We start from the raw sequence: 17378 nt of genomic DNA, 5'->3' as shown, positions 1-17378 counted from the left end.
CACTGCAGAGGTGGGAGACTTCTTGTCTGGATGTTTTTGGTCCTAAATTATGATCGCTGACATCCAGACCACATTTTGTCTAAGTCTCGAATGAAATGAGCTGAAAGCTGGGGATGTGGTCCCATTTCCACAGATCCTGAGCTCAGCAAGACTGATAGAGATGTTGTGATGGAGCATCACAGAATAAGATAGCTGAAATTGTCTTCTCTTTCTAGTGTTTCTGTGCAAGTGTTACAGTTTTACAGAGCAGTTTTAATTGCCTCCCTAGTAATTCATAGTTAATTAGTTAAGACTCATTCAAATGGCTTAATATTTCATTAGTGAAGACTTGATTTTTCAGCTTCATAATTATGGTGGCTTTAGCCCCCTCACAGGTGACTGGATACCTTTAACTTAGGTTGTAGTCCTGGCAGGGAAGGGGTGTTGAGATCTAGGTGGAAATCCTGTACACATTTCAATATATAGTCTACTTTCTGAACTTGTTTAAGCAGTGAATTGTTCAGGATAAGGACATGTAAGGACCTGGGGTTCCTGTCTATGAAATGGGGGACAAGGTGACAACAAAAACCTGCACAAGGAAGCAAAGGACAAGACTAAGGAAGAAGGCTTCCTGAAAAGAGCGATGGGGTGTATTTGGGATGACACCGGCATGGTGGGTACAATAGCAGCTTCCCATAGCAGAGGACTCCAAGTCTGGAAGGCAGGTGCCAGCAGGGAGAGAGTGGACAAAAATGTTTCCATTTAGTCAGAAAGAGTCAGGAACATGTGGAAAGGGCTGAGAACTGCAGGCCTGGACAATGATACAACCATGAAGAATCGTACAGAGACTGTGAAGGAAAGCAGGTGCATTTCCAGTTGTACGCCAGACACCCAGTGCCTCTGCTTCCATGAGATTCAGAGATGACGGCCCGGAGGTTTAAAAGGACATTCAGAAAGAACCTGTACCTCTAGCTGACCAGCCATGGGGTGGGTTGAATTTCTCAGTCTCCAGCCACACTTCCTTAGCTCAGCTCTCTGGGTAGCATTGGCTTTTTTTCCCACTGCAGGTCACATCTGGAGGTTTTTTAAAAATATCCCTGTTAGGTTATGGAAACCACAATAAGCAATGGCATCTGGTCCACAGACCTTATCAGCAGAGAGCTGCTGTCAGCTTCACTTAGAGGAGCAGTAATACTCTGGAGTACTTCCCATGTGTAAGTGGATGATCTTGAAGCACTGTAAAAATGACAAATGAAAGCTCAGCTTCTCTCTGGGAGTGTGGTCTGTATGGTGGGAGGTGGTGTGATCAAGAGGAGAAGATAATATTCCAGCTCTGAGCTCTGCTACTGACCGTGGACACATCCCGTTGCCTCTCTGTGCCTCAGCATGGTCCCTTCTTTTTGCACGTTTCAACCAGAAGCTGTTTGAGCAGGAGCAGCTTTAGGAAATGGTTTTCTGGCAATGGCAGATTCTCTTCAAGAGTTTTCTTCCTCCTTAACGTCTGCCTTCCCTCCCACAGCTGTGCCCAGCTGAACTGGTCATACTTTACCCAACTCAATGAAACGTCGATGAAATGATCTGGCTGGGAATACCTGAGGGAGGATATTTTTTTAAACCCGGATCATTTCAAGACTGATTTTAGGTCATGGCCACACAGAGTTACACTGGGCCGGCTGAAGGAGTGGTACCCCAAATGTGGCTGGGGATGAGAGGAAGGAGACAGGAACCTCTTAAGCCGGACTGGGCCAGGACAGTACCATGGTGGGAGCACAGCCTTGCTGTGTGCCTGCACTGCTCTTACTGCAGGCCTGTAAGGGGGATAATGCAGTCCGTACTCCAGACTGCTCCGTGGCAGCGCTGCTCTTGGTATCCCCTTTCTACAGGCTGGGGAGAAGAGGCCTGGAGGGGTGAAGTGACGCTTCCAGATCCACGTGGCAGGGAGTGAGCACAGCAAAAAGTAAAAGCCAGGAACCTGCTGTTAGGCCTGTGCCATTGCTGCACAGCCGTGGCTGAACTCTTTTCAAGTCCGTAAATCCTCTGGTAGTGTCAGCTGGGACCTGAAAGCATAAATGGAGGAAGATGAAAAAGCATCAGCTGGAAAGTTGCAAACCAACTTTTCTGGCCTGACAACAGAGCCAGTTTGTGTTCTGGGAGATTTGTTCCCTCTTCAGTGATTTCAGTGTTGGCTGATGGCTTGTTATCGGAGCCAACTGCCATTCATTGTAAGGAAAATGCCCATCTGTCTCATGTGTTTGCTTGTAGCTGACAGTGTTGGAATTGCACATTAGCAGTATGACCTACCAGCATAAGTTCACAAGTGAAGCCTTTAAGAAGAAGCAGATTTTTGTCATGGGAGACTTTTGTTAAGCATAAACTACATGCATAACCTGAAATATGTTCCAGACACGGGCTTCCTCTATGTACAAGCATCCGTATCCGGTCCTGACAACTTTTCTTTTTAAAGGAATCCAAGCCCATAAAAATTAAGTAAGCCCAGAATGAAAAAATTAATATTCTTCCAAGCAGGCTTCATTATGCATGGAAATAAGGTGTCTTAGAGAGCCTGTTAAAAAAAATATATCACAAGTAGTATCACAAACTACAGCCTGTCAACTACTCTGTCAAGTCAGCGGTTTTGCACCAGACTGTGTCTGTCTGGAGAGGTGGTGTTGTCTACAGAGAGGGGAACGTGGGGTTGGAATGGGCTGCCTGTATCAGCCAGGCCAGGCCCTTGTTAGCACCAGACAGCCGTGAATAAGAGCATCCCAGAATTGCCAAGTGAGAACAACAGACTCTGCCAATCTTTTCAGGATGCTTAAGTGCACCAAAAAGCCTGATCCTGAGTTCACTGAAAGCCGAGGGAATCTTTCCAGTGGTTTCAGTGGGCTTGGGATCATATGAGATGAAAAACAGAGGGAAAGCTCCTTTAATCCTCTAATCTCTTCAAAGTATTATGGTTTTTAGCAGGTGATTTTCTTCCAGATGAGCAATATGGTTTCTGTGTTGACAACATCTCTTTAAATAGCAGCAAATATGGATATGGCCTACTTAGAAAGAGATTTTTATGGTCCCTATGGGAGAACCTCATGTTTTATGGACACAAAAATACCCTGTGAACACCCGAGACTTGATATCCCAGACTGATGCTGGCATGAGTGCAATTACCCAATTGGCACTGCTATAATTGAGCTGTGTTTAGAGTCCCTGAAACACACACAGAGCCATCCATGCCAACCAGTCTAGATTCCTGCCTGCACTTTCCCTGAACTGTTGCGGCTGGTTATTCGAACCTGGGCTTGCTGCTCAGTCTCATCTCTGTCAGGAACAGCAGGTGAACTGCATACGTGATGTTCATCAGAGTCTGCTTCTTCCCCTGCAGCTGCAATGCTGAGACTGCTGCCAAATCCCCCTCCAAGGGACAGTGTGATCTGAGGGAAGCTGATATCCCACCTCCGGAGGACAGCCAGCAGCCCACAGCGATGTCCATGGCAACAGAGACCTGGGAAGACAAGCCAAGCAATGAGACATCCAGCGACACTCCACCTGCAGGGAATGTAAGGGAGAGGAATTCCCCTCTTATCTTGGGCATGTGTTCAAGGATTTTTTTTCTTGTCAGAAGCTCTAAAGGATCCCTTTGTTGTAGGAACTGGGCAAGCTGGGAGCCTGGCATCTGAAATCACACTAACTCCCATGAGCGATTAAACTCTGTTAGAAGCATTTCTAGCACCTTTTTTATTACAGTTAATGAAACGTGAGTCAGTTTTGTGCCCCTGCCTCTCTACCGCTGCATCTCTTGCAGGGAGTTCAGCAATAACCCCTTCATGGCTTTCAGTGTGCCACCAGCCCCTCATTGCTGGACTGCCGGGGAGATCAGACAGACTCCCTCCTAGTCCCCACATGGTCAAACCGCTAATGTAGGTAAGGCATAGAGGCTGGAGTTCCTGACCCTGCAGTGCTGAAACCTTCACAGAACAGAGGCAAGCTAGCTCAGATCCCTGCAGGTCAGGCTCAGCCTTCCCTTTAGGCCCTTAGCCAGGGCTACGCTGTTGACTTCTTCATGGTTGTTTGACAGCCGTGATCTGGCCGCCATGGAGCCACTGTACTCAGAGCTACACAAGAGCAAGGGGAGAGGGGTCCTTGCTGTTAGGACTAGGCAAGACAGAGGGACCTGGGGTGACGGATTTCCTAATGATCATGTAGCACAGCTGCATTTACAATCCCACTGTTGACAAGTTTCCTTTTCTCTCCTTTGGCAACTGAAGTCTAGTGGCTGCAAACCAGGTTGGCTGCTTTGACCACCTCCTTGCTCCAAACCCACTTGCCTTTCTTGCAGACCCCCAGTCCCAGCTGCCGCCGATCCAGCTCCGACATCGTCCATGAGAGCACGGATGGTGCCAAGGCCCAGCGGGAGTGCCGTCTGCGGCCACACTTCAGCGACCCTATGCCGACAGACTCGGTGAAGAGGAAGCAGCTGGAGCTGAAGATTGCAGCTGCAGCACGGCAGCACGCACAGAAGCGTCGGCAGGAGCGAGACTACGGTACCCACATTCTGCACACTCCGAGGGGGCTGATGGGCCAAATGCTGAGCCCCGCTATGCTGGTGATAATACAGCGTGACTCTAATGACCTGGGGGAGGGAAGCGTTCTGGGTTTAACCCAGGCATGCAAGAAATCAGGATCTACTCTGCTGTGTCTCTGTCCCTGCCTGGCAGATGGCAGGGGAAGAGAGCCCAAATGAGTTCACAGGTGTGGGCAGTGCAGGGACGACAGGCCCCAGGCTTCACCCAGGAGCCAGTTACTTCTGACTCTCGCCAGTCTCAGCAGCAAAACAGGAGGGGAGACAGCTAACAGCCCTGCTTTCACCAGACCTAGCCCACCCCCCAGCATTCCTACCGCTCATGGCTGTGCCAGCTTGAGCTCCTCAGGTGAGCTCTGTGCAGCTGGCAGTGCCTGTAATGATTTGTGTCTGTTCTCAGGTCCAGTGGTAGCAAAAGCCAACCTTGGCCATGGTGGCAGCTTTGATGAGACCCGCCGTGCCCCACGCGGCTCCCTCCGCTCCAGACGTCATTGGAGCAATGTCAGCAGCCTGAGCACGGACAGCGGGATTGTTGGCGTGAACGATGTCCGGGACGACCTGGATCCCAGCGAGGCCACCCGGACCAAGTCAGCAGATGTGGAGAGGGCAGATAGTGGCATTGGCCAGATGTCAGCCAGGAAGTGGAGGAACAGGGCATCTGAAACACTGAGCTCCCTGCAGGCCTGGGAAGCCCACCGTCCCTGCACCGACTGTGGAGAAAGGGACCTCCCAGTGGAGACGGATGTGCAGAACTGCAATCAGAGGCGGGCTGACCTATGCGAGAAGTGCCGCAAGCGCAGGACAGAGCGCAAGGAGTCTGTGCTGGAGTTTGTCAACACGGAGGCCAGCTACGGAGAGGACCTGCGCATCATCAAAGAGGAGTTCTACCTCCCCATGCAGGCAGCTGGGCTGCTGAGCCAGGAGCAGCTCCTGGGCATCTTCAGCAACATCCAGGAGCTCATCGACCTCAACGAGAACTTTCTGGAGGTACTCCAGGAAGAGATTGATCAGGCCTTTGACCAGGTATGATGCTGCGTGCTCTACAGGGGCCAGACCAGGCAGAGAGGAATAGGTTTTGCACTAGTGAGGCAGCGTAGATGGAGCAGGGGATCAGGAGGTGGGACTCCGGGGTTCTGGTCATCTGCCCAGTCCCTTCCTCCCTCAGCTATTATAAACCAGTGATTTCCATAGGCCTGTGCCAGGTCACAGCTGCTGGCCCCACTCTCTGCTGTGGTAATGCCACTGACATTAGCAGGCCATCAGCAGTCTAGCTCATTTATCCCATTAACAGGATCTAACTGCCCCATTACCAAAGCTAGCTTTAAGCCAGTTAGCTTGGACACTGATAAGTGTGTGAGCATGGGGACACAGAGCTCAGCTTGGTCTGGCCAAGAGGGACGGAGGGGACCAAGCTCACAGGCCACGCTCTTACCAAACCCTGAGCTGGCTTGCTTCAGGCTGGCTTGGGTGTATTTGCCTTGGGTTGCAGTTTATTGCAGCTTGCCTCTAGGCTGGCTGCGGGGCCAGGCAGCACAGGCTGCTCCCTGCTCTGGTGACGCTTGGCTCTTACAGCTCTGTGTACCAGTTGCTTCTTCTGATGCACCCTGCATTGCACAAGGGACTTTCCTACCCCATGAGCATGGTGGTCAGAGGGCAGAGAAATAGAAATAAGACTCTAGAGCAGCAGACAATCACTGCAAAGGACACATAAACAGCTCCACACCCTCCTTTCTTCAAGAAACCAGAACCTACTTGTTGCTGTATCAGTCTCACCAGGATGTTTTGTTCTCTAGGAAACACATCCCTCCTTTCCCTCTCCGAAACCCTGCATGTCAGACTGAGCGACACGTCTCAAAAACTGGCAACTTTGGCAACCACTCTCATGCACCTGGCACAGTGAAGACAGATGTGCACTGTGGGTGTGATGTCCCCTGTGAATAATTTATTGAGACAATGGCTTCTACAAACAGCCATCAGTTTCCCTGTCTCCTTCTCCATGTTTCCCTTTGCAGTCAGAGCTCAGTACTGCACTAAAAAGCCTCCAGGAGCCAGAGAGCTGCTCCCTCCCTTGCTGCTCAAAGGAGTAGTGATTGCAGAGCATGTCAGCATACACCTAGACAAAGCTAAAAGAGCATTACGTGGCACCAGATTCTTACTATTCCCTTATTTTATTACACATTCAGGAATCAGAGAACAATTTACCATGACATTTATTTTTCACTTAGGTGTCAAAGTAGCCAATAAGAGCACAACTGAAGGAGACTGCTTCCCAGCCAGAACAGTTGCTGAGAACAACTGCAGAAGTTGTTAAGTGCCATGTCTGTTACCCGAGTTACAGGCCTCCTCTGCCCATTTGCTCCTAAATGCTCTCTGTGAATTTATGCACTGCTGCATTAGCCTTATGGCAGACCTGCCGGCAAGAAGGGCCACAGTACACCCTCCTGACTCACAGGCTCAGTCTGGCCTCTGGCCTTTGAGTCCCTGCTCTGGTGAGCTGGCCAAGCCCACAGAACCAGAGAAGATGTCTCCTTATGTGTAGAAGAGCCAGAAGTTAGACCAGCTTTGCTTTTCCTCCCCATGTACTGCTTCCCCCTGGACCTGCAGGGACTGCCTTTTCACCAGGAAGGCTGAGCCCAGTTCCACCTCTGGTCTGGTGTTCACCAGATCCTGCAGTAGGTTCATGCTGATAGGACTGAAGGCAGGCCCCATGCTTGTGCCTCTCCCGAGCTAACCCACAGGGGCTGTATGCTTGCAGGGTGACGATGACCTGATGACCGTGTGCATCGGCGAAATATTTCTAGAGTTCGTCAACATGCTGCCAGCCTTTCAGACCTACTGTCTTCAGCAGTCCTCCTCCGTGAATATGCTCAACGCACTGGAGAAGGAGAAGGAGTTGCTCAGGTGAGAAAAGGGCTGAGTGTGTTCTTCCAGGCTTTGGGGACAGGAAGGCACCAGGCTGAGGGTGAAGCCTTCATCAGCTCAACTAGATCAAAGTTTTGGTGCTAATGTTCTTCAGTGATGAGCTGCTCTCTCTTGGGGTGGGCAGAGTAATTTACTCTCCAAAATATATTAACCCCTTGATATCTCCACTGAGGCAGCCAGCTGGTCCCCAGCCGTATACTGTGTTTTGTGGTACCAGTCTTTGCCCACTGACCACTGGGCTGAACTTTCACCAAATAAATAACACCCAGCTGAGAACAACTCTCAGCCCGTGCGCCAGAGCGTGGTTTGGATTTCCACTGGGGAAAGCCACTGTGTGAAGCATGCCTGACTTGAATTTGTTTCCCATTCCTAGCCCTGGCCTATTGGGCAACATCAGGCAAGTCACTTCTCTCTTTCCACTGCAACAGCTTAAAATGATGATGGTACCAAATTCTTGTTTAGAGTGCTTTGTGATCTAATGATGAAAGGAGCTACAAATTAATGTAATCTGATTGATAGAAGCTGATGTGTCTGCCTTGGGCCTACATCAGTGTGTACCAGAGAAAGATCACACCCTCGTTGTTTTACAGTGATTTAATGGAAGACTGCCAGGATGTTATGTGCTAGTGTCCCAGGCACCTCATCGCTGTTCTGCAGCTGAGCACAGCTGCAGAAATTGTTGTTAGTTTTTGAGAAGACAGAATTCACAAGGCTGTTAAAACCAGAGGGGGGGCTGCAGTGCCCAGCAGCTGTCAGCACCACACTGTTCATTTGCATCTAGGATTGCAGCATCTGCTGGCAGAACAGCCACCATTTCATTCCCTCTTCTTAAATCCCTACAGAATATTCCTCAATGTCTCCCAGAATGACAACACAGCACTGCGGCGGATGAATTTGAGGTCCTTCCTGATGGCCCCTTTGCAAAGAGTCACCAAGTACCCACTGCTGCTCAGCCGAATCATCAAGGCCACCACTGAGTACCACCCAGATCATGGCAGCCTACGGGAGGCCAAGAGCCGCATTGAGTCCCACCTGGAGCACATCAACATGAAAACCAAGCAGGAGGGGAACACGTGGACCCTCCGCTCCTTTCGCCAGGACAGCAAGAAGAAGAGGGAAGTCATCAACATCGAGATGAGAGAAACCGCCCTCAAAACTGTAGGTTGGCTGCGGGAGGAAACGCGATTTGTGATGGAGGGGTCTCTGCAGCTGGCCCAGCCCCCTGACGGCCAGTGGGTGAAGAAAGGCAGCAAGACCCTGAAGTTCCAGAACATGCAGGTCCTCCTCCTGGTGAACATGAAGCGCGTGTCCGAGTCCAGCCTGGAGTCAGCTGAGCCAGGGCCTGTGAAGGATGCCGTGCTGGTACTCATCAGGGACAAAAATAATGGGAAGTTCCATTTGCTCAGGGAGCCCTTGAGGCTGAGTAATTGCATCGTCTCCACTGATCCTGACTGCGACGACACTTTTGAACTCATTGAGATCAGGCGGGAGGCGTTTGTGTTCCGGGACAGCGACCGGGCACGGACTCACCACTGGTTCAGGCAGATCAGGCGGTACTCGAGGGAGCTGGGCTCCTGGAAGAAGCGGCGCAACGCGCTGCCCAACATCATGATCAGCACCCCTCACACCAGGCCCTGAGCCCTGCACGGACAGCACGCAGGGAGACTTGGCTTGACCAGTGCCACGTGCCAAGGACCATCAAGAGCCTCGGTGGCTTGAACTTGCTCTGCTCCATGGACAACACAGGGAGGAGCCTGGCCCACTAAGACTCTTAGCAGCACTGGAAGCAAGCATTACAGCCTAATTCTGGTCTCCAGCCTCGGGACTCATAACCTGTTTGTGGCTGATGTACATACAGAGATGGGCTTCCCTCGAGGAGCAGATCTCTGGAGGAAAATACTGAGTTTAACTTGTTAATATTGCACTGCGGGAGAATGATGTATGATGCTTGCCATTGCATGGATTGTGTTGAAAGCCAGTCTTGACAACATGAGAGAGGTTTCCACCATTGACTGTATTTCATCACCATTAGGTAAAGTCAGGGTCAAAATTAGGTGCAGTATTATGCAACAGGGGAGGAAAGTTGGGGAAAATTATCTTTGCCACTGCTACTCCTAAGGACTATATTGCATTATTCACCCCTGTATATTCAGTCAAAATACTTGCTTAAAAAGAAAGGTCTTGTGTCTTTAATCCAAATCAAGTAGGTATCAATTTGCTCAGATTCAGCTGCATGCACACAGCAAAGAAAAAAAAAAGCAGACAAGAATAAAAGGAGTTCTTGCTCTCTGACACGTACGCCTCAAATATGTGTAGAACCTGTGGAAGAGCAATACACTCCCACTGAAAGTCTGTTATTTAACTGACTTAGGGACTGGAACATAATGCTGCATCTGAAATGTCTCAGAAGTGTATGTAAATATAGCTCTGCTACCACGAATAGTGAACTTAAAAGTTTGCGATTATTTAAATGATGTAATCTAGTGTATTTCAAAATTTAACTGAAAGGAACAATTTACATTGTACTGTAGAGTAACATAAAAGGTTTTAATAATTATGTTTCAATGACTTTAGGTGGGTATTTTTTTCAATACTTGTGTTCTGGAGTAGATATTTCATTTAGTACGGGTGGCATTCAGGGGAACAATGTGCCTACGTCTGTTCTTTGGATCCCCTGAACAGAATTCAGGGGCTACTCCTAATGAGACTGGGAGAACGGTACAAGCCTGCTACCCTAATTGTCACTAGACAACAATAGACTGGCACAAAGTCCTATGCTCTGGCCACAGCCCTGCCTGGGCAGGTCAGTCCCCAGCCGTGAGAGCCGAAACTGCAGCCACAAAAGCGCTCCCCCGTAAGGTCCAGCCTCTCTCAGCTCCGCAGCAGGGAAATGACTCGAAGCTGAACAATGGTAAAGAGGCAAACAGGGTTTAACCTTTTCAGCCTGACATTACCACTGACCGCGGCCTTGCGATTACAAGATCAGCAAAATGCCACGCTGTGACTTACACAGCAAAGGCCAGATTACAGCCCTAGAGGCTAAACTAAGGGAGCCTGAATTTTGGTCGGTGGGTCTCGGAGGACAGCCTGTAAATGTTCTTTCATCCCCCCACGGTAAAGACAGAGCCAATCAATCAGTATTATTCACTCCCAACAAAATATTTCTGTTACAGGCATGTATTTTACAGGAGGATTCACACAAGGAAGCTTAATTGTGCATCTCTCCAGAGATCAGTCGGCATCAGTGAGCGCACAAGCGAAGGCGGACAGAGGCTACCTTCATACCTTCACGCAGGTAGCCCTAGTCTTGTAAAGTCACCAGTGACCCAAGGCCTGAGCAGGCCTCCAAACCGTGCCCAGTGCTTTGTCCTCCTGCCACAGCTGCCGGGGCTTGTTCCACCGCTCCGGGCACCAAGGCAGACACCAGCAGTGAGACGTGTACATACTGGCTGTATTTCTCTTCATCTGCACTGTCTAGCGTTTTTGTCCTTGAAGAAATGGGAGCTGTTGCATCATTGGAGGCTTCACAAACACGTACCCAAGGTGTGCGGGTGGCAGCACGCAGCTGAGCGCTGTAGCGAGCAATAGCTGGCAAAACGCTTGTTAGGGCAGCAGCCTGACTCCCTCAAGTGAGTTGGAATCCCCTCCAGCTACTTCTAGTCATTAGACAATAAATTGTTTGTTCCCCCAAAATACACACTGAACAGCCAGTGACGAGCACGAGGCATTGCTTTTATAAGTTTGTTGCTTGTTTTTCAAATAGATGGATGCTTAAGCAGAGCAGCTGCTGGAGGAAGATTTCCCTGACGCTGTCATGACAGACCTGCATGTAACAGCCTTCAAGCCCCATTCACCTGACACGCAAAAAGCAACAGCTTGTAGCACCTTCGTTTTCTCTCTCAAGATCAAAACGGCACAGCTACCTTCTCTTCATAACCGCCAGTGGCAGTTTTGGTAAGGGAAGGCCTAAGAACAGTAAGCCTAATAGCTTAATTTATCCAAACAGCGAGTGGCTTTCACAGCCACAGAAAGCTGCTGCTTTCTGGAAAGTTTTCAATTGCTTTCCAGCACAGTGTTTTTCTCCACACCAATTCACGCTCAAAACCAGCCGTGGACTGTTTGTACGGTCATATCTTTAAATCAAGATACCTTCAGTCACCCTGGCTGTTCAGAAAGGTTAGAGAACAATAAGTATATGTAAAAGGTCTGATATTTAGCATCAATCTTGCATTTGGATGATTGTTCAGTTTGTCAGATTCAGGTTTTTTCTAGGTATCAGAGGAAACACCTGCCTGCCAGGCTCCTAGTAATCATGGCCTATTTCCTCTGAACCAGGCAAACTCTCCCCAAAAGAAGGTCCATAAATAATCGCCGGGTGTTGAGTTACGAGCAGGACGTGTACGTGGTGTTGTAGCCCCGTCCTAAAAAAACTGCGGCCAGGGAACAGTACAAGCTCTTTGATCTGGGACAGCCTGCTACGGGAAGCGACAGCCCGATTGTTGAACCTGTCAAACTAGACAGAGGTTGTGCTTCCAATGTTATTTATCTTTTATGCATCCGGTGTGTACTCAGCTGCTTGCCTGCCTTTAAATTACAGGTGTTGAAAGGGAGCACGAGCACAATCTCTGCGGCCCCGCGAGCGCTCGTGCTGCGGGGTGAGCCTGCACAGGAAAGGTGAGGAGTCTCAGCGCACTGCCAAGGCAGAAGGTCTCCATAATCCCCAGGCACTTTTCTGAACTGGATGATCCCTCTCCTGGGAAGTTCCAGGTCTTTCGGTATCACATACACACATCTTACTTGGCAGCCCTGGAGATTACTTGTGCTGTATTTTTCCACTTCTGATTAACAAACCTGACGAAATGCTATTATAACCCAGGGTACTTGGGAACAGGGTTGTCTGTAAGCCAAGAAAGCAATTATTTGTTCCAAACTGGCCATCCTAGGGCTTTGTAATAATTTGATGCCTCTCAGAAGTCATGACTGACAAGATTACTTTTCAAGACTCCAGCCCACTGAACTTACCCTGCTAGTACAAGCAGGCCTCTCTGGAAGTACCACGTTAGGGGGAAAAAAGAGAAAGTCAGCTTACTCCCTTGATTTGTCAGAACTCGTAAATGACCTTTAACAAGAATTTAGAATGAGTCTTGCTCGTCATTTACCAGGAAAACAACAACAGGCAGTCTCTGTCATAGAGGCCACCTAGTTTTGTGCTCAGGGCAGACACACAAGAAGACACAACACTGGATTAGGATGCCCATGTGAGATCAGCTGCTTTAAGAGTCAGCAGCCTGGGTGGAAAAGCCTGAAAAAAAAATGGGGAGATGAAGAGCAAATACTTTAGAGGGCAGAGACTTCTGCTTTAGTGAACAGAGATCTTCTCTTTTATGGTGTTCTTGTACATTCTTGGTTGTCCTTAACAGAAGCGAGGACAGGGAAGGGGCACCAGCTGAAAGGGAGCACCAGCTTTGGTCTGGCAGCGAGAAGCTATCATAGCTGTCATTGGAGACCAAGAGATTGACCTCAGCACATCCCAAATCCTGAAAAAAAGCTCTGAGATAGTCTCAGATCTCCTGCCTTGGGGAACTTTAATCATTCAATGCATATGAATCTGTTATGGAGCTAAAGTCTCAGGAAGGCAGATCTCCGGCAAGAGATTCTGGTGAGTCTTGCACTCTCTTGCTTGTCCCTAACATCCTCAAAAGGAAGATAATTCAAATCTTCTAGCACCACATCAAAGATATCCCTCCAGGCCTCACGGATGAAGCAGCTGTAGTAACTCTCTTTTCATATCAGCCATGTCTCCTCTTAGATGTATGCTGGGGAACCAGGTGAGATTAAGCTGGAATTAGGCTGACATTTTCTGACTTGAAATTGGAAAAACTTGGAACCAAAAGCAACAGAGGAGACTGTCCTCCTGATGGAGATAAGATAAATGTTCAAAGATCTGTCACTATTGAGTGACCTTCTGTCACCACAGTGGAATATGACAGAGCAAAAAGCCTTACCAGTCAGGCAGACAAAGGAACTGCCTTATGTCTCGCAGAGGCTGCTGCAGAATATCAATATGGCTAGAGACAGGTACAAGCAATTACAAAAAAAAAATATCAAAGTTTTGACAATAACGCTGCACAGTCCAAAAACTCCAGGCAAGCCCCAAGGGCACTCATTAGAAAAAAAGCCATCTCTCTCAGGAAGCTGAAGGTGGTCCCCCGAGGGAAACCTTTCTACAACATGGATGGAAAAGTTGAGTGATAGGAACGTAGAGGGTCCTCTTCAACAGCGCGTGAAGAACCCTAACGAGGAATCGGAACACGGGCAGAGCATCCTCCAGCACGGGTCTCTGCCCAGGCTTGACTGGGAGCAGTTACACCGCTGGGAAAAGTTGAAAAGCTGGCATTAGGCTCTGGCTCCATTAGCAGGGATGAACATAATGGTAATTTGCAACTCTCCAGCTCAAATCCTGCCCCAGTGCGATCTCCACCAGCTCAGGCTCTGCATCCCTGATCTCAGCTGCAGGTGAGAAGACCCAGACCACAAACAGCCCTCCCAGGGAAGGTGCCCCGTGTAGGAGCAGGCGAAGGAACCCTTTGTTTCAGCGGCGGTGGAGCCCCAGGCGGTTGTGAACCCTTCCCTCCTAGCGCAGGAACCTCCCTTGCAGTGCTGTGGTCACGTCCTCGGGAGGACCCGCATCAAATGTCTCTGTGGGTGTCATGGGGAGGGCTGGCAGATGACAGTGGGAAGCCTGGAGGTCACAAGAAAGTCACGGAGCAGATCCCATGACTGATGCCTGGGGTAGCCAAAACATGCGAAGAGCACAAGGCCTTTTAGCCCTGGACCATTTCACAGGGGCTGAAATCTGACTTTTTCTTCCCTGTAGGCTTTCCGCAGTCCCTGTTGAAGCCTCCAACAGGCTGTGGTGGTCGTCAGACTTCACAGAAGCCTGCGAGAGCTGCACAGGGCCGCAGTGCAGACCTGGAGGCAGCCAGACAGCTCTCCCTGCCGGGATGGGAGCCGGCAGGCTTCCTGGGGAGCAGACAGCGCCCTTGCAGGGCTCAGGCTCTTACATTTTCCCCAGAAGGAGGAGGTTAGATGTTGGTACACCCATAGCGCGAACGTGCAGATGAGCAAGCAGTCAGACAAGGAGCTTATTCCCCCTTCTTTCAAGAAAGGGCTGGCTTTAGGACAGCCATTTTCCCTCGGGCAGGGCAGTCCTCCCGTGGTGGCTAACCAGCGCAAGCCAAAGTGCCGCAGTTTGAAGTGACAATAAACAGAGACACAGAGAAACCTGCAAGGCGACACCCATCTTCAGGTAGTTCATGCCTGACCCACAACATGCGTACAGGAGATACATACCATAAATGACTATTCCTTTCAAAATGAAACGCTTGCTGCGTGACTCTCCACGACTTCAGCAGGCAGGAGGCTCTCTGAACAGCCCCTACACACACCCCAGTACAGCTGCACCACAGTATCCAGCAACAAACGGTACTTTAACGAGGGAAGATGGACTGCTGATGAGTAACGGGTCGATACCCACGCACAGACCCCAGGAGTCATCCACGTTCACTTTCTGCTCTTGTTAATTGCCTCGGTGTGCAATGACCTTACCGGCTGCAAAATGTGAGTAGGGCTCTACAGCACAGAAGCCATCACTTTGCAGTGAAATGAAGGCAAATTATTTACCCAAAGCGAAAACCCTTGGCAATGCTAACGGAACTGGAAGCAGTTAAATTACTGCAAGAAAATCAGACAATTTACCATGTAGCGTTACAGCTCAGTGAACACTTCAAGCTGGCACCACGGGGAGGGGAAGAAGCCTCCCTCCGCACACTGGCACAGTGTGTGCGGGACAGCGTGGTGAGCTGGATTGGGAGCAAACGCCGCTGAAAAATAAAGGTTGTTTCGGCTAGATCAGTTCCTTGATCCAGTTCACTGCACAAAGATGTGTGCTGGCAGTAGAAAAGGGCAGTCTGGAGGTGATAACGTGTCCTTTAACAAGTGCCGGTTTGAAGAGGTTGCTGGTCTCGGGCTGCAGTTAGTCTGCTCCAGCAGAGAGCCCTGAGGTCTGCTCTCCATCCTGTGCCGCAGAGCTCTGTTCACCCCTATTTCCCAAAAGGTTTCAGGTCAGCACTTTCATTGATCTGCAGGGGCTGAACAGGCAGTGCTATAAATAAAGAGCAGTTAATCAACTATTTAAGTGCCCTTTTTTCTGAAATAAAGAAAACACGCAGAAATGATGTCAAGATGGGGAAAAAAAAAGAAACCAAACCAGTGAGTGAATACAAAGACAATCCAAGAGAGCGCTCCCTGGGACACACTTCAGGCTGAAGAGGCTCCGAGAAGAGCTGTGCTGGCTGTTGAGTCAGCCTCTCCAGTGCTCCTGCGCTGACTCACCCCCTCCCAGCCGCCAGCGCACGCTGCGCAGTCCATTCAGTACCAACAGGAGTTGTTTGTTCAGAGTTCAAGTGCGTCTGATTCATCACGACCCACCAAGCTGCTGCAGCCCTTGGAGCTCTGTCTCACACTGCCGTTCCCCGCTGGCTGACCTGCTCCCGTTGCCCCCAGGAGAAGAGAGACCCCCCGACTCAAGTCCTTCTGGGTCTTCCCTTCTTCCCTCTGCTCCTAGCTCTGGGATAGAAACACGACTTACCATTCAGGACCAGAGTGATGTGCAGATTCACAATCAAGGCCACGAGGTCTATAGGCTACCTCTAGCCACAAGAAGCAGGTCCCCAGCTTTCCCTGCTTCAGCCTAGGGAGAAAGTTTGCAGTTTTTTCCCTTCCCCAGACCTGGCTTGGGAATGCACTATGCAGCCTGGCTCTTGCAAATGACGCTTTTCCAGAGGAAGATGCTAGGCTCTCCCAAAACCCAGGAACGGGAACGAATGAGGTGTTTGCTAAACACCCTCCAGGAACACAACACTGCAGTCTCTCTTTCTCAGGCACTTGCTCTTCACAGAGCCTTAGACAGAAGGATCCCACACCTTGCAGACTTTGTAAACCCTAAGAGACTTGCTTTTCCAGTTGTCCCTCCCACAGTATCCGCACCTGTGGTGCGGCACTGTGGTATCTCCACCAGCTCTTGGAAACCACTTAAGATGCAAGAGCTGGCAGATCTGGGATCGACTGAAAAGCTGCGTTAGGCACATGGGATCCCACATCAGGAAGCAGACCTTTTGCCTGACCAAACGCAACCGGAACAGCCGGGACACAAGCCAGCGCAAAGCCTTAACAAACACCTGCCCTGCAACCAGAAACCTGCCCCGCCACGTGGCCTCACGTCCCAGCCCCACATGCCAGGAGTCCTCCAACCCGAGAGACATTGGACTGACGCTCAGGAAACCCTTCTCTAATTCCCCTGCTCCCACGGGTTTCCCGTGTCACCTTGGTCTGCACGGCTGTGTCTCGGAGCCTCAGGGTGTTATTTCGCGAGTCTCTGGTTTTGGCAGTAGAACGGGCTTCGGCTTCTTCCTTCCTCCCACCTCCACAAGGTTAAAGCGAGAAAGAAGCAAACACTGGCGTGGGGCAACAAGAAAGAACTACTCTGAAAGCTGGTCTCATTGCCGTGGGGCTCAGGAAGTTACACCCTCATCTCCTTCAGCTGTGAAAGAGGAGGGGTATTACCATCTCCTACGTTATGTGACACAAGATACAAAGGACGAGGAGAAACATTAAAGATGATGAGATGCTCTGAAGATGAACCTTGCCACGTCTTGGATTTGGTAATGATGAACTCCATACCTCTCCCGTTTTACTTGGCGAAACGGGTCAGAATTAAAAGTAAAAAAAAAAAAGCCTATGAAATCTGTTTGCAGCTTGACTGAGGCTCCACTTGCCAGCACGTAAGAGCGCGCCACTGACCAGCATACAGCCAAAGTGAGGAATTGTGTTATTGTCCAAG

The 17378-nt window shown here is 49.9% G+C and overlaps 1 protein-coding gene across 1 annotated transcript; it reads left to right on the top strand.

Annotated features, from left to right (window-relative positions):
* Positions 1–3458: 3458 nt before the first annotated feature.
* LOC309590360 (uncharacterized protein) lies at positions 3459–17288 on the top strand (the record flags this gene model as incomplete). The annotated part of the gene is made up of 5 exons (XM_082311479.1): positions 3459–3533; positions 4313–4517; positions 4956–5578; positions 7311–7456; positions 8320–17288. The coding sequence occupies 5 exons, from the start codon at positions 3459–3461 to the stop codon at positions 9113–9115; spliced, it is 1845 nt and encodes a 614-aa protein (XP_082167605.1). The 3' UTR covers positions 9116–17288.
* Positions 17289–17378: the final 90 nt, after the last annotated feature.

Source organism: Platalea leucorodia, assembly GCF_965183815.1.
Source record: "Platalea leucorodia genome assembly, chromosome: 5".
Classification (NCBI taxonomy): Eukaryota; Metazoa; Chordata; class Aves; order Pelecaniformes; family Threskiornithidae; genus Platalea; species Platalea leucorodia.
Note: the sequence above shows the minus strand (reverse complement) of the source record. Positions and strands in the feature narration are given on the sequence as shown.